Below are 17,796 nucleotides of genomic sequence, written 5' to 3' on the forward strand. Positions count from 1 at the left end.
TTGAAGAAACACCCAGCTATATAAAGCAAATGTAGTTGTAAGTGAGCTGTGGATGAATGGATGCAGTATGGACAGGTGGATGGATGATGAAGCGGGCAGCAGCCGCTGTCACATGATCCAGTGAAGCTGAGCTCTGAGCGATCCAGAAGCGCAGCTCTGCACTCGCTCTCCATCTCATCTGATGCTCGGTCTCTGTGATTGGTGAGTAGCTTCAGTGTTTCAGCTGCTGTCTTTCGCGATTTTTGAGGTTACGTTATTAAATGTTGAGATGCTTGTCCTTATGTATTCCCTGAGGTCATTTTAGATTTTATAGGACTATTTTTCAAAGAGGTGCTAGATTCTTTTTATTACGTTTGATGGCTAAAAATATCACGTTGACGTTGATTTTAAACTATAGCCTAATTAGTCTATTTATTTTATGAGCAAGGCCTGTAGGCAATTTTTTTTAATGCATGCATGATTAATGAATCTTGAGTTTGTTCCGAAGTTTGCAGTACAGCCTCTTTCTTGATTTATTTTATTTTGTAAGATAGTTCTAATTGGAATAAAAAGGTTACTATAGGAGCTAAAATCTTTTTATCTTTATCTTTTCTCTGTTGTTCTTTAAAAACATCTATAGGCTACTGTATGTTCTTGTGACTTAAAAGACTCAAAACCCAATACACCTAATTTGAAGAACCTAATGTGAAATGAAAAACTTTTTGAATCTGCAATGTGTAATAATGTCTGCGTTTGTCACTTCAATTATTTAAATCTGTTGCATTTCACAGTTGGTTGGTCTCATTCACGGCATCTACAGTGGGTACGACAGAACTGGAGAGGATCTGCAAGGAGGAATGGCAGAGGATCCCCAAATCCAGGTGTGAAAAACTTGTTGCATCTTTCCCAAAAAGACTCATGGCTGTATTAGATCAAAAGGGTGCTTCTACTAAATACTGAGCAAAGGGTCTGAATACTTAGGACCATGTGATATTTCAGTTTTTCTTTTTTAATAAATCTGCAAAAATTTCAAAAATTCTGTGTTTTTCTGTCAATATGGGGTGCTGTGTGAACATTAATGAGAAAAAAAAATGAACTTAAATGATTTTAGCAAATGGCTGCAATATAACAAAGAGTGAAAAATTGAAGGGGGTCTGAATACTTTCCGTACCCACTGTATACATAGCCTTGCTATGACTGGTCTTGACCTTATTAAAATGATTGGTCTATGAGAGGGTACTCTTGAGAATTAAAACCCTAAACTTCCTGCAAAGTTTGAAGAAAATCACATGATTTTCACAGAGTTGCCTTTCATTTTATTCAGCCAGCGATATTCCTTTTGTGCAAGCACAGCAGGGGCAAAAACATAATAATCAGTCATGTCCTCAACTAGATAAGATGCTCACAGTCTTCCTGCAAACCCATTTTCTTTAATCAATATTGTTCTTTTAGAGCCGAGAATGATAGTGCAGAAGGTGTATGTTATTCTGAAAAGAATGATTTACTATTCAGAATGTGTCAGTCAAGGGACAGGTGGGGGAAGCCAGCCGTGAAATATCCTTTCCCCAAGTAAGGCTTATCTCTCATTGGGAATTCTAGAAGGGATGGGAGTATCTACCATACCATACCTGGACAGAATTCCTGAGTCTTCATCAGAGCTTCGCTCTACAAACCTGAATACAGATAGAGTATGTTTATTAATTTATCAGTTTTAATAGCAGGAATAAGCTGTAAGTATCATGCCGTATGCTTCTTTAGAGATAGCGGATAGATCAAAATCAGTCTATCTCTCTATTAACAATGCTCAATTGCGATTTAATTCCTCTGGTTTGTTTGGAAATTCATTGTAGATAGAGAATGAAGAGATGGAGTCTGCTCCTACTCAGAATATACCATCATCCTCAGACCTCATTGACTTTGGCGCTGCAGTAATTGTACCCAGCAGGCTACAACCTATTCAACAGTGATTAAATCTTCCACAAATCTTTTCATTTAGTATTTGTAGAAGTTTCTCGCCTGTTCAAAATATTTTGTTGAAGGGAGAGTTCACTGATTTTCAATCAGCTTTGTATTGTTATGGCAGTATAAGTAAATTAACAATGTGCATTATTTTTCTGTGTTACCTGCACCATTTATTAATCAGCAAAAGCTGAGTGATGTAAAATACATCATCTGGTGAACTTTTGACAGCTCCTGGGCATTTGTGAAAACTACAGAGCATACTTCCACATTTTTGTATCCCTGCTGACAAATAATCTGATCAAGCCAGGTGCATTATGGATGCTGAAGTCTTTCACCCATTTTTCTTTCAATTAGCACAAGTTTTGTTTTCCTTTTTGGAACTGATTGATCGTAGGTCACAATGAAATCAGCTCATACACATTCTTTTTTTCAGTGAACTTAAACCTAAGGTACATAAACTAAATTCAAAACCTGTGCTAATTGAAAGAAAACAAGTTGATAATGATTGAATCCAAGATTTAGTGATGATGTACCATAATGAGACATTTACAAGCAGTTTCAACCAAATTACACAAATTAGGTAAAATATTTTCATCACAACACGAAAATTAATAGAGTCATCTTGCGAGCAGTGAATTACCCCTTTAATGTTATATGTGAGTTTGTTTTTGGATATTTTTAGGTACGTTTCATTTACAATAAAAAAACCCACAGGGAAATAACTAAATAAATATGTTTTTCATTATTTGTCTTGTTTTCAGAGTTATTAGTGATGTCAGCAGACTGTTGTTATCTGTGTTGACACAAATATGACCTCAGGGAGATGTTTTGAGACTATTTCAGTGCCCTGTTCATGTAAAAGTGAATGGATTTCAACCTTGAATTGACCCCGTATTGACATGCACATGTTAGCTGCAGTTCATTGTGTTACCAGCTAATTAGTCACTGCTCTAGTGACCCACTCACACATGCCTGGTTGATTTTACTCTCTATTTGGGATCACCCAGCAGAGGGAGTAACTTAAATGTCTGCTTAATGCCAGAAGGAAGGTTTTAAAAGAATGCCATGGCACTAAATAGTTAACAAAAGAACATTATGCCTTCTGAAGCTTTTGCGATTTCTATAAGAACAATATAAAAATCAAATGATCCTTCAGTATCTCATGAATGTAGATGTGAATGCTTAATGAAGGTGAGGTTTGCTGTATACTGGATTGGTAGAAGCTCTTGTGATGATTTCTCACATTGTTTTTTTATGTATTCTGTGTGAAGTGTTTGAGAGTTTTCATGCAGAAACTCATCTGGACATGCACAGCATCAGGAACAGCTACTGTACAGAGTTATACAGCCATACAAACACAAATTTAGAATCAAAAGCTGCGTTAGATAAATGCAACAATAGTATCCTGTTTATTACAAGGCTAAATAAATAAATACTGTATGTGGACATAAAAAAAATGATTTGAGTTGGTAATTTTATAATCTTACCTGCTTGTAAAAAAGTCTGTTGCAATGCACAACAAAACAATCAGACACAAGATGAACAGTAATTTTTAACTAAATTTAGCTTAAAATGCATGAGATGTTTTTAATAGAGAATGGAGATGGCTTGATGCCACATATATTTGGTTTTGATGGTCACACACATTCACCCTTAACCAATAAACCTAGGAGAAGTGTGAAGTACTGTAAAGAGTGTTTGAATGTGGAATGTGATAGAATAACAGACTGTGCGAGGGCTCAGTAAAGCTGGTGAAGTGATGGAGTTTGAAAGGGAATAGAAATGTCGTGTCCAGTCATAATGCCAGAGCTTTGCCATGCCTGACAACCTGAGAGAATGAGGTGAGGTTATTGTTAACACAGGGAATCAAAAGGTGTTCATGCATCAGTGATTCGGTAGGAATGATGAGAGCAGGATGCTGGTGTTGCTGAGGATCAGTCAGAGCGGTTGACTCACTGTCTCACAGATGAAATAGTTCTTTTGTTTCTAGTGTATTGAATGGTAGATTTGATATAAAGGAATCTGAGAAAGTTGCATTGTTCCTTCTCTATAAAAAAATGAAGCACATTTCTTAATCCCAAATAGTTCTTTTCTAATAGCTTAAAGACTTTAGTTTAGTCATGAACTTGGTTTACTGGTAGTCAGAAGTTAGTATTGAGGGGAGGGGCATCTTCATTCTAAAGAACATTTGATTGGACAAAAAGCTGGAGAGTGCAGGATGAGTCATGCATATTTTTGTTTTGTTTTCCTGGCAGTGAAAGACTGTACATTTTAAATGCACATACCTGCTAAGGGTTTATTTTGTTAACTTTTAGCATATACACTACTGTTCAAACATTTGGGGTCAATAGGATTTTTTAAAAATACATTTTTAAAGATAAATAATTGTATTCAGCAAGGATGCATTTAATTGATTAAAAGTAAAATGAATTTGTAATGTTACAGGGTTGTATTTTAAATAAATGTTCCTTCCTTTGAACTTTCTGTTAATCAAAGTATACTTAAAAATCTATCACAGTTTCCACAAAGATATTAAGCATCAAAATTGCTTTCAGCATTGATAATAATGAGAAATGTTTCTTGAGCACAAAATCAACATACGTACTAGAATAATTTCTGAAGGGTCATGTGACACTGAAGACTAGAGTAATTCAGCTTTGCCCACAATGGAATAAATTATATATTTTAAATATATTAAAATATTAATGTATACAGTTATTTTTAATTGTATTTATATTTCACAATATTACTGTTTTATTGTAATTTTATTCAAATAAATTCAGCCTTGGAAATCATTGGAGGCTTCTTTCAAAAACAATAAAAAATCTTACTGACCCCTACTCTCGTGTATGAAGCTAACGGACTTGGACTAAATGCCACAAAATTCAAAATGTGGATGTTTCACTTTTGAAACAGTCTCACCATGATAAAGGTGTGTTTTATTTTGAGAAGATTTGTAGATCTTATAGAACAGGGCTCTCCAGATCTCTCCAAAGCAATCATTGCAGACTCAGTTCCAACCCTGCTCCAGTACACCTGCCCGTAATTTTCAAGCAACCCTGAACACCTTGATTAGCTTGTTCAGATGTGTTTGTCATAAAGCGTATGTTAGCTAAACCCTTGATAACAATGATTTTGCTCTATTGATTATATTTACAATTAATACAGACAAGAGATTTCTGAAGAAACACTTTGTCATCACTTGCAGTGACAAGAGACAAGAGAAGCCTTATATCAGAAGCTTTTTTTGAGTGTGAACTTCACACGTCTCAGCTTTCTCACACTCTAGTGCTCCTCACAGCTCATTCCGACTGGTGTCTTCTCTGGTGTCAACCCTAGTGTTGCCACATCAGCCAGATGTATAGGTTCTGCATACATGAAAAGAGTGTTTAAAAAATATTCTGACAGGATCACGGGATCACCTAACATAAATAGCACAAAAAAAAACTATTTTATTTTTGCTCCATTTATAGCAGCTGCAGATATTAGCAATAGTTTGTTTTGGGAGGAGGGTGTGAATGGGTGGAGTAGGTACAGTATCTGAAAATAACTTTCTTTCTTGATCATAAACTTTTATGTCTGTTGCCATGGAGATGGGTTAGGAAATGAACAGGTACATCATGAATGAGTCTGCTGAAACTCCATTGTATAACTAAGTCAGCTCCCTTTTTATGCCAATGAGCTTGCTGTTCAACATTCAAATACTCGACTAGTGCTTGCTGTAGCAGTTGCAACATGCTTCAGAAACCTCCACCTTCCCCAGCTCCACCTTATAGATCTGCTATGGGGTGATTTCATGCATGTTATACATGGGGGTTATTTAATATGTGCTATATGTGCAGCAGCAGTATTTCCTATGCTCACAGCAGCATGTCTGTGGATGTATTGGAAGTAGAAAGTCTTGGTACTTGCTCTGCCGCTACAGCAGCAGTGTAGCAGATCTGTTCCGCCAAGACCAAACACATTAACATTAACATGAATATTACCACGCTAAACTTGTTGTCAGGACAGAGATACAGTTGCTTTAATTACATTTTAAAAATAGTTCTAGTTCTTTGTGTTGTATGGAAAAAAAATGTTAAGGTTTCAAACATTTTCCGTTAATATTTGTTTTATGTGTGTCTTAGGACATCCTGAGAAGGATGACTGGGAAAACTCAAACCAGCAATATAACAAACAAGACAGATCCTCGCTCACTGAATTCCAGAGTGTTCATTGGTAACCTCAACACTGCTGTGGTCAAGAAAACTGACATTGAGCTCATTTTTGCCAAGTATGGGAAGATCACCGGCTGCTCTGTGCACAAGGGCTTTGCTTTCGTCCAGTATGTCTGCGAGAGGAACGCTCGATCGGCTGTGGCTGGTGAGAACAGCAGGATACTGGCTGGACAGACCTTAGGTAAGTGAAATTTATTTCTCTTTTTATTTATGTAAATGACTGGACTCAAACAGGTGATTTCAATGAGAAAAATGAGAAAAGGACAGAAAGATGTGAGATCTACATAGACAGTTGATCTTAGGTCATAGCCGTTCCCATGGCTACCTGGTAAATATTCATCATCCTTTATTAAAAATTAAACTCCTGCTGTCAATGTTGCAGCAGTGGTTTGAGTTGAACTCCAATGGGTCTTTTGTGCTGGACTGATTTTCCTTAAGGTTACTGCTACTTTTTTATCCGCTACATTCCCCCCAGATGACTTTATCTTTCCTTGTGAAAAATATTAGTTGCTTGATTTTATACAGAGCTGAGCATTTGTAACAAGCAAAGTGTTGGTAATCAAAAATATTTTGATGAAAAATTCAAATGGCTTTGCTTGGTTTTAGATGTCTTTGGACACTTTCCAGCTTGTCAAATGAGAAATCACTGCTCCTCATTGTAATATAGTGAATTGATGGGTTTTTGTTAAATGTGAGCCAAAATCATCACAATTAAAAGAACCAAAGACTCAAACTACTTCAATCTGTGTGCATTGAATTTATTTAATACACGAGTTTCACAATTTGAGTTGAATTACTGAAATAAATGAACTTTTCCACGACATTCTAATTTATTGAGATGCACCTGTACATTCTGATGGATTATACCCTAAAGCTCCCTTTATCACTAAAAAGCGTAACTCATCTTCCTTCATAGCGATCTTACAAAGTTCCGTTATAATCAACGAGGCTCTCTAAACTGCACAATGAATCTCTTACATCGCGTCTGCAATGAGATAACTGCACTTAAAAACTGTGGCGCTTTCAGCGGTGAGTGAATTCTGACAAAACGTTTCTGATTGGCCATTGCGTTTAAGAAATCAACAGATATGTCTGTTGACTGTATGACAACAGATATGTCTGTATGACTAAAAACTTGCCCCCCTAATGTCGCACATACATACATACGTATGTATACTGGCACCTGTGGTTGCAAAAATAATTCTGTTTAAAAAAAGTAATCATTTTTATTCACAAAACAACAGCAACAACAAAGAAAAATTACATTTTAAATTGGAATTTACATTGGAAAACCAAGCAGCCCCTTCCTGCTGAATTAGCAAGACTATGCTGCTGATTTGTACCTGGAAAGTATAGAAATCATTAGTTTTAAGAATCTATCTATTTTTCCATGGTGTAGAAAGTGAGTTCATTTTGTCTGTGACTCATATTTACAGTGTTTTATTGCCCCCCTATGTTGGCAAGAGGAAGTACAGGTGAACCGGCATGAACCATTAAGCTGAAAAAATTTATGTACACAAATAGTGCATTAGAGAAGAAAGTCTGCTTTTAATTAAGTGTGTTTCATTATGGATAATTTAATTTTGTGCAATACTATATTTTAAATTACTAAATGAGACGCAGTGTGCAATTTTGCAGTATTTTTTTAAAAGATCTTAATGTCTTTTTACTGAATGAAAATTGGCTAATGTTAACCACTAGATGGCAATATAAATATACCGTAGACATCCATGGCACTGCAGTGGCAAAGACAAATCATAACAAACGCTTATTGTGGAGGATTTATTCATAACTCTTGACCCCATTCAATTCATGCAGATTGCTTTTACTCCAAAGTATAGCAGAATCTAAAAAGTACTCCAGAAGAATACTAAAATCTCATAAAAAGCACCATCTGATATTTGTCTGATTATTTGAAGAACACCTATGAATAAACCATATTGTGCCAAACGTACGATTTATGTAAGCTTCAAAATAAGTATGAGTCAGAAATAGGACCTTAGATTTCTTTAACAATTTAGAATCTCCCAGACCTCAGTATAAGACTTTGCAATCATTGTTTTCTTTAGCTTGTCTAAAAAAGCTTTTATAAGAATATCAGTGTCAAAGTGGGTGCGTGTGTATTCATGGCACTATAATTAGTTTTTCTATATCTGAAACCCTCTGACAGATATGAAGGCATCACAATGTCTTCAATTTCAGAGCCTGTCATTAATTCAAAGGAAAAAGCATATTCCTGCATGAAAAGCCTCCGGGCTTATAATGTCAATAACTACCAAGAATTTTCAAATGAATGACAGCAGCTGTGGGATGCTGTTCTTTTGATGTACAATATGATCCAAGATCAGAGACAATCTGAGACAAGAGTGTAAACTACATCAACTGTTGCTATATATTTAGCCATACATTTATCCATACTGTATCTGTTTGTAAAAGATATGTATGTTCTTATACAGTATATATGGTATGGTCTTAAATAATGTTTTATTTATTTATGTATTTATTTTGTTTGTATTGATGCAAAACCACAGTATTTATTGGGTCCTGATTAGTAAATTATAATAGTTTCGATTCTTTTCATATTTTTATTGCATATTTGTCAACACCCCCGTTATGTGTTGGTGGTACGGTCTGGAATGGTGCATGCCTGTATGCTGAACTCTGTTCAGTCAGTCTCTCACAGTGTCACTACGGTGAAGTGAGTTCAAGGGAAAGGAATCATTTTCTCCTCAAAATATTGTATGCACAACCTAATGGACATGTACAGAAGAACAATGCATAAAAGGAAGCGGAATCAGAGATGTAAGTATTTTACAGACAAACAAGTACCATATTTCTGATAAGTGCTTTTAATACATGATTTGTAACAGAATCGATCAAATATAAATATGTATAATAATACTTTTGCAGCTTTGTAAATTAAAATGAACATTTTTAGGAAATGTTAGTAATTACACAATGTTATAGTTCTGTTTTTCTTTGATATGTTAAATCTGGTTAATTATGAATAAATACATTTAATAAATGCAATTAAAACATTTGTTTGTAATTAAGCGCAGGGGAACTCCCATGGAAAGCATCTTCTAAATGACAAGTAACCAAATGTACTTATATGTTGTAAAAAGTGAGAAAATATGCAGCTGTTTCCTTAAGGAGTTATTTCTACTTGATCTCAAATGATGTTTAAGTAAAAATAAAAAAGATGAAAAAAATATTTGGTGCAACCTAATATAGTTATAGTATACATTTTAACAATATTAAAATACTAATATAATAAAAATACTACATTATTTAATATAATAATATGCAATAGTAATTAATATCATAAAATAATATTATTTACAATAAAAAATATTTCATTTTCAGTTAATTTCAATGCTGCCTGATGAAATATATTTGTAAGATTATAAGTCTTTCTTTCTTTCTTTCTTTCTTTCTTTCTTTCTTTCTTTCTTTCTTTCTTTCTTTCTTTCTTTCTTTCTTTCTTTCTTTCTTTCTTTCTTTCTTTCTTTCTTTCTTTCTTTCTTTCTTTCTTTCTTTCCAAAACCTTTTGGTCAACTTTGCTGAAAGCTTTCAAGGAGGAAAATACATAAGAATCTTGTACTAGTTAAAAAATGTTGTGACCTGTCTGAAATGATAACCTCCTCCCTTTAATTTTTGTCAGAGGGTTCAGTATGTGTTCTCCACATTGAAGTACAGGACATCACCTTTAGTGGCTGGGCATGATTTTTTCTCTCTCCTTGACTACAGAATTTACTCCTTTAACTTTTTCATATTCTTTGACTTACTCCAGAAGATTTGAAATGCAGTTTTGAACAGGCCAAGTAGTCAAAAAATAAATGACTAATCAGACATTTTCAGAAACGCAATTTCCTAAACCCCAAAAGCTGTTAAATTCGCTTGCGGGTTTCATCTGTCCATGATGAGCATCCATGTTTTGTGTGTGTCTAATCAAAGATGGCAGATCAACGCAAAGTTTTGTAACTGTGCACACACAAGACTCCAGGGATAATGAGTGGCACTGAAAATGGATATGATGTCCTCGAGTGTACAAACCGTTCCAGACAATTGCGCACATCAGTCACCGAATTACATCATGCCACAAAGGAATGAATAAAGGAAGTGAAGGAGATGTTTGATAAGTAGGTCATGTATGGAAAACACTCATTAGTGAAAGAGATACAACAAATACCAGAGGTGTCTGAATAATATTCATAGGTTACTACCTACACTCTTAAAAATAAAGGTTGCAAAGTTTTGTAACTGTGCACACACAAGACTCCAGGGATAATGAGTGGCACTGAAAATTATATGATGTCCTCGAGTGTACAAACCGTTCCAGACAATTGCGCACATCAGTCACCGAATTACATCATGCCACAAAGGAATGAATAAAGGAAGTGAAGGAGATGTTTGATAAGTAGGTCATGTATGGAAAACACTCATTAGTGAAAGAGATACAACAAATACCAGAGGTGTCTGAATAATATTCATAGGTTACTACCTACACTCTTAAAAATAAAGGTGCTTCAAAAGGTTCTTCAAGCGATGCCATAGAAGAACCATTTTTGGTTCCACAAAGAACCATTCAGTCAAAGGTTCTTTAAAGAACCATCTTTTTCTTACCTTTTTATAATCTGAAGAACCTTCTTTCGCCACAAAGAACCTTTTGTGAAACAGAAAGGTTCTTCAGATGTTAAAGGTTCTTTATGGAACCATTTAGACAACAAGGTTCTTCTATGGCATCGTGAAGCACCTTTATTTTTAAGAGTGTAAAACAGAACTATATGAATTATGTGACTGCAAAGTGATTTTCTTTGAAAACAAATAAAGTCCTTGAAGTTCTTTCTTGCTTAGTCAGGTATCTTGAGTCACTTTGTTTACTGATGTTTATCAGAACAGATATTTAATTTAGAGTTTGGCATTCAGGCACAAGTTTAGGCATAAGACTTCAGTTATGTCTCGTCAAATGAATCACTCAGAAAACTCTTTTAAGCTGACAGGCAGACACATTGACATTAAGCAGAGGTCATCACTAAGAGAAATGCCAATCTTCTCTCTACGCTAAGCCTGACAGACCTTTGAGTGAACAGCATACTGAATAGAGGAGGCCCGTTGGTAAACTCAGATTAAAGTATTGATATGGCTCCACGTCTGAAATATGGTGGTATTTTAGATGGTCGGCACATATCGAGTGAAATGTCTGGCATGTCGTGGGACTATCCGCTGATTATTGGATGATTCAGCCTGTTTTGGATCGTATTGTCTCCCAAGAAACCATCTCACAAAACCATTATCGAGAACTTAAATTGCTTGCTTCCCCATTAATGTCATCAAAGAGACTCAATCGTTCCTGTAACCCAAACAGTAGAGAATTGCACTAGAATCAAGGGTTTGATTTGCCAGGAAATGTATGAACTAAAAAAAAATTTAATAGCTTGAATGCAATGTAAATGGCTCTGGAGAAAAGTGTATGCCAAATGTATTAATGTAAATCAGTACAGATTAACACACTGTGTCATCGTTCATCATCTAAAACAGTTCATTGTAATCAAACTATTGGTAACAATTCTTGACCCCATTCAGTTCATGAACTTTTGATGCAGATTACTTTACCTCAAAAGTATATGAGAACCTAGAAATACTCAGGCAGAATATTAAAATCGCATCTGAAATCTTCTGAAATTTGCTTGACTATTTCAAATAAATGTATTATGTCAAAAGTAATAAAATCTTTTAAAAAAATATAATAAAAAAGAATAAAATAAAATGAATAAAAAATAATTAAAATTTTATTTAAAATAATATTATATAATATAATATATTTGGATAAAATTGTCTGCTAAAAGATGCATTAAATATAATATAATATAATAATATATAATATATAATAAAAATCTTTTTTTTGTCAAATGTTTTGTCAAATCAACTATCCCTTTACGTTTCTCTGTTAGACACCGACATCAAACTCATGAAGATATCCTTTGAACCTCAAACACTTTAAGTCAACATAATTACATTAATTTGAAGAGAACTTTTTTTTTTTTTTTTTTTAAAGCTTTTGTGTTAACGTCAAACTAATGATAATGTTTCCAAATCGTCCACTCTCATCGCAGCTTAGCTGTAATTAGAACCTGCTAATTAAAGAGGATGAAACAAACCTGATCTTCCCTATCAACTGTTTTCCCTCCTGCTTTTCAATTTGAGTGTATTTTCCAATATATTCATTCAAATGTTTTGAAACTTCAGTCTCATAAATATATTCAGAGCATGACTGTCTCCATTTGAAAGGTCTGTATGCTTCCATAATGAATTTGGCTCATTCAGGCAAAGACTAATCTAAACTCTGAAAGTGCACTACTTTTCTTCACAGATTTAGTGCTTTGTTTTGTGCTTCATCAAAGTGAAGGTTGAAATTGCTTGTAAATGTCTTAAAGCCCCGAATTGTGATTTAGTCAGGCACTCAGGCGGCCCGTCCTTCTGGATAACGTGCCGGGTGACCTTGAAAGGCACTCAGGAGTGATTGTGCATCTGTGTGTGTGTGTGTGTGTTGAGGCTGTTGCTTTGATAGCATCTCTCTTTCTGATGAGACAGATGAGAGCCATCAGTCATTTATTCTGTGGCATAATGCCTATGCACTTTCTCAGGGCGCAGAGGCTTTTCTAAGTCCATTATATTCACCAGCCATTGTTAGTTATTCATTTGAAGGAGACTATGATTAAAAGGATAGCGTATACTGTTTTTGTACAATGTCCTTTGCTCTTCCCACAGACATTAACATGGCTGGAGAACCACGTCCTTACAGGCCAAAAGTGGGATCCAAGCGACCTTTCTCCTTATACAGGTGAACCACCTAAATTGAATTTTTGAAAATGTTTTGCATTGTGATTAGGTAGATATGGAAAGACTGAAATAACATTTTTCTCATCTTTTTTATTTATTTATTTATAAGTGGCTATGAATTTGATTATGATTTCTACAGGGATGATTTCTATACCAGGTATGTATATGCATTCACTTATGCAAATGCATGAATTCATAGATAATCTTTTGATACAGTTACATTGGTGTTTTAGTAGTTGAATTGGTAAGATCTATTTTTGCAGGAGCTTTGTAATAAGGTTTTGTTAATTACATTTTTAGTTAAGATCCAACTTGTCTTGTATGACCTTTTCTCTGTTATGAAAAACTGAGGTAAGGTGAAGAAAAAAATAAAAACTAAAAAGTAGAGGAAGAGCTTCCCCTAATAAGCATAATTAATGTCATTTTATTGGTTTGACTTCGATCCTTTGCTCAGGCTAATGATGAGCAGTCCTCTCCTGTGAGACATTAGCTGAATGTCAGAAAGCTGCTGGGTCGTTAACTGAGCAGCGCAGACACGCCGGTCATCTTTCCTCTGACATTTTCATGTGTTTGCTTTCACTCCTCATTTGGCAGAGCTGAGTTTTATACATCTCCATGGAAAATATATGTGTGCTAACAAGCAAAATTCCTTCAGTGAGGTTATTTCAAAATATGCAGGTAAAAGCTAATTATGCTCATCAAGTGTTATCTCAGGGGAGAGGGACTAAAAAGTGATCTTGTTCTTTTGCATGTAGACTAAGATATTCTCTTTATATTATATCTAGCTTAAAGTGTTTAATAACAATAACAACAATAATAATAATAATTGAGTGACATTTAAATAAAAATATCAACAAGGAATTCCTAATGTGTATTAAATTGTATGTGCATTTGATTTTTTGATTTTTGGATAGTTATCTTAGTTTCTTATGCTCACAAGGCTGAATTTATTTGATCAAAAATGCAGTAATATACAGTAATATTTTGAAATATTATTACAATTTAACATAACTGCTTTCTATTGTAATATATTTTAAAATGTAATTTATTCCTGTGGTGGCAAGCTATTATATCAGTTTTAGTGTCACATGATCCTTCAGAAATCATTCTAATATGATGATTTGGTGCTCAAGAAACATTTCTTATTTTTATCAATATTGAAAATTGTGGTGCCTAATATGTTTAATAAAATAAAACTGTGATACACTTTTTTAATGATTATTAATAATAATAATATAAAATATTTTTACAAATATTTTTCTATTTTTCTTTTCAGAATTTTTGACATTCATGGAAGACTAGCACCCTCCCCTCGGGCTATGATACCTATCAAGCATTCCCATTTGATTGCACTCTCAACACGCAGGGCAAAAAACTCATTCCAGCCAAAGATGTCCACCTGCTCTTCTTATCTAAGAACGCTGTCTTCAGGTTCCTTATGCTCTATGGGTTTGTCCATCATTCAAAGTCAATTTGTGTCATATCATTTAAATTTCCATTATCATATTTTTAGCACCTAGAACACTCTGCACTCTTAAAAATAAAGGTTCTTTATTGGCATCATTGGTTCCACAAAGAACCTTTACCATCCATAGTACCTTTTTATTCCACAAAAGGTTCTTTACAGTGGAAAAATGTTCTTTAGATTATTAGAATGTTCTTCACACACACTAAGAAAAAATGGTTCTTTTATGAACTGTTCACTGAAAGGTTCTTTGGGGAACTAAAACTGGTTCTTCTATGGCATCGCTGTGAAAACCCCTTTTGGAACCTTTATTTGTGTAATCAGGCACCTTTAATAACCTGGACTTTGACATAACATGTCCATACAGTTCATAACCTATTTCCAACCTTAACCATTTTAAAACTAAAAATAATATTTTACATCAATGAGCTGATAAAATCACAGTGATATATATTCATCCTCATCATTGTTTGTTTGTTTTTATCCAAGTGAAATCCGATCAGCTCCTGACAATCAAACAAGAACTGTCCCAGATAAAGATTAAGATCGACTCCTTACTGGGAAGGCTAGAGAAGATTGAACAGAAGCAGTTAGCCGAAGCAGGTAAGAGGATGAAATGAACATTGCTGTCAGGGTAGAGGCCATGTTGGCAGGAGGTAGATTAAAAACACTTGTCTTCATCACTTGCAATGTCAGTGCAGGAAATCGAAAACAGCACCACTCGTGTCTTCACACACACACACAACTTGGACTAGGAGAAGAGACATCCACATACCTGTGTTAGTTTTACTTGCTTGAAAGTTTGCTAGCCTACACTGTTAAAAAACACTGAAATTTACAAGAAAAAACTGCAGCTGTGATTGCCAGAATGTAAAAAATAGTACCATTTATTATACCAACCACCTGAAGTACTAAAATGTGTTTTGTACATTTATGATATGCTGACAGCCATAAAAAACACAGGTGGTCATGAGAAAGCCACATGATGAATCAAAACTCAGTGTCTTACATGCAAATACAAAACACCACCATGGTAACAAACATGACACTAAAATAATGTAATAAACATTCATTTAACAACATAACGTGTAACAAAACCCTAATGTAACCAAGAAACATAATAAAAAACTAAGTTTTTTAATTATTTAAATAAAAAAAACATTAAATATGCAGTATTTCACAGGTAAATCTGGCTATTGTCAAAATGTCAATTTTTTTATCTGTAAATTATAAAAAGACTTGCTATATTTCACATCTAAAAACTGTAAATGTAACAGTATTTAATTAGAAAAGGACACTAAATGGCCCGTTAGATTTATAACAGTTTTTTACCATAGAGAGTAAGAGAATTTACCATTAACTAATTAACATGTTTTCACTATAGCATGTTTACAGTCTATTACCATTAAAATTACAGTCAGTGTACGTTTTCTTTAAATATTCACTGTAGCTTTTGGCCGCACTTTAATCCCGTGAACTCAATATTGTGTAGACACCCACAGGAAACACGAGAAGGCCTATCAATCGCTCTATAGTGAGACAGAAGAGGATGTGGATCAGGAACATCAGGAAGCGGGGTCTTGGGAAGGGACTGATGAAGGTGATGATGGATATAATGACAGGGCTAACAGTGAACTGGTGAGCTGTCATTGAACTCATCTGAATATGAAATGTCATTTGTTTTTATTTGATATATCAGCAAGACCCATTTGTATTGGATATAATTGTATGTGTGTGTGTGTGTGTTAAATCCCAGATAGAAAACCACATATCTGATGTAGACAACTGAGCAAGGTTTGTACCACAATTAATGTCCCATTATATTTAACATTCTTCTCTCTTTTTATTTGACATCATCAAAAAAGTATATTGCCTTTGTCTTTCAAGACTTTTGTGAGATGTACTGATGTCACTATCTGAGATTTGAGACTCCCTGCTGTCCATGTAAGAAGAACATATTGTGCAATTTTTTGCACTCATTATTTTTAGCCAGACTTCATAAGCAACATTCATAAGCAATGCCCTGTAAACTAAAAGTCATTTTAGTTTACAGGGCTCTCTCTGAAATATCTCATAATTTGACCTTCAGTATCCAGCAAACAGAAAGTCCTCTTTTGCTTCACTCAGTGCATAACCAACAGTTTCTTGTAAAATACTTAAGAATGTATTACGTAATAATATAGCATAAACAGAAATTCTGTGGTATTTCTATATTTAAAAAAATAGGGAAATATTTTATTTTCACTTTTTCTTTCTTTCTGTAGGACTGGGACCAGCACACCTATCAAGTTTACTATTTTTGGAAGATATCCAAATCGAATTGTTCACCCTTTCATGTCTATTTATTTATTTATATGCATTTTTCATTCATTCAACTGGTCATACATGCACATACATGAGTATGTATAGTCAGACAAAATGAAAGGATGAAAACTGTAGCTTAATATGTATAATCATTAATGTATTTTATCTAGCAAATGTGATCAATTTCAGTGTCAACTGTCATAAAGGTTTACAGATAAATGAAAAAATTCAATTGTATGTGCATTTGATTTTTTTTGGACATTATAATTATACAGATTTAAATCATGTTTATTGAATGCACATTTATGTATAAGAATGAGTTGAGTTTAAAAAAAAAAATAATAATAATTTTTTTATATTGCCAGGTATGTTTACACATACGAGGAATTTGTTTTCATGACAGAAGCTCCACAGTGTAACAGAATGACAGTGACAGAACAAAAACACAGATAATAAAAAATAGAAAAATAGAACAAGTAACTAAGGAATAAAAATATACAAATCGACAATTGTATGTACAGGTATATAACAATAGACAGTTGTATGTACAGGTATACAGGTAAGTAAACTATAATAAGATGATTTATGTCTCGCTCATTATTAGGAATATAAGCTATGTTTACATCTCTATTTCTTTTTTATTTTTATTGTAGTTTATAATAACTTATCTGAAAAGTGTGGTAAAAATATTTTTGTGTGTTTAATATTGTGTGACGCATTTGTGAAATAAAATCGGTTTGACATCAATTGCAGCACGTTTTTGATTTGTGGGTATTTAACGTTGATTGTAGCTGTGCATTAATGTAAGCCAACTGAAAGTTTTAAAAGACATTCAGTATCTTTTGGGACTCAACTGAGCTCATTCGAAACTTCTGAAACAAAAGCCATCTATAGGAAGTGACTACGTACCCGGCCGGAAGTAGGAATTAGTAAGCGGGACTTTTAATTTCTACAGTATTTTATCTAGCAAATGTGATCAATTTCAGTGTCAACTGTCATAAAGGTTTACAGATAAATGAAAAAATT

At 34.1% G+C, this 17,796-nt stretch overlaps 1 protein-coding gene across 4 annotated transcripts; it reads left to right on the top strand.

Moving 5' to 3' along the window:
* The first annotated feature begins 158 nt into the window (after positions 1 to 158).
* ralyl (RALY RNA binding protein like) lies at positions 159 to 16,899 on the top strand. Of its 4 annotated transcripts, none has more exons than XM_016273552.1 (9): positions 159 to 201; positions 6,069 to 6,339; positions 12,930 to 13,002; positions 13,111 to 13,158; positions 14,278 to 14,450; positions 14,956 to 15,069; positions 15,959 to 16,104; positions 16,223 to 16,260; positions 16,731 to 16,899. In XM_016273552.1, exons 2-8 carry the CDS (start codon positions 6,084 to 6,086, stop codon positions 16,253 to 16,255), a joined length of 843 nt encoding a protein of 280 aa, XP_016129038.1. In that variant the 5' UTR covers positions 159 to 201; positions 6,069 to 6,083; the 3' UTR covers positions 16,256 to 16,260; positions 16,731 to 16,899. The 4 variants fall into 4 exon arrangements, with proteins under 4 accessions (XP_016129038.1, XP_016129056.1, XP_016129044.1 ...); XM_016273570.1 differs by having other exon boundaries at positions 15,959 to 16,066; XM_016273558.1 differs by having other exon boundaries at positions 14,278 to 14,432.
* Positions 16,900 to 17,796: the final 897 nt, after the last annotated feature.

This window comes from Sinocyclocheilus grahami, unplaced genomic scaffold, assembly GCF_001515645.1.
Source record: "Sinocyclocheilus grahami isolate Dianchi unplaced genomic scaffold, SAMN03320097.WGS_v1.1 scaffold5.1, whole genome shotgun sequence".
In the NCBI taxonomy this organism is placed as follows: domain Eukaryota; kingdom Metazoa; phylum Chordata; class Actinopteri; order Cypriniformes; family Cyprinidae; genus Sinocyclocheilus; species Sinocyclocheilus grahami.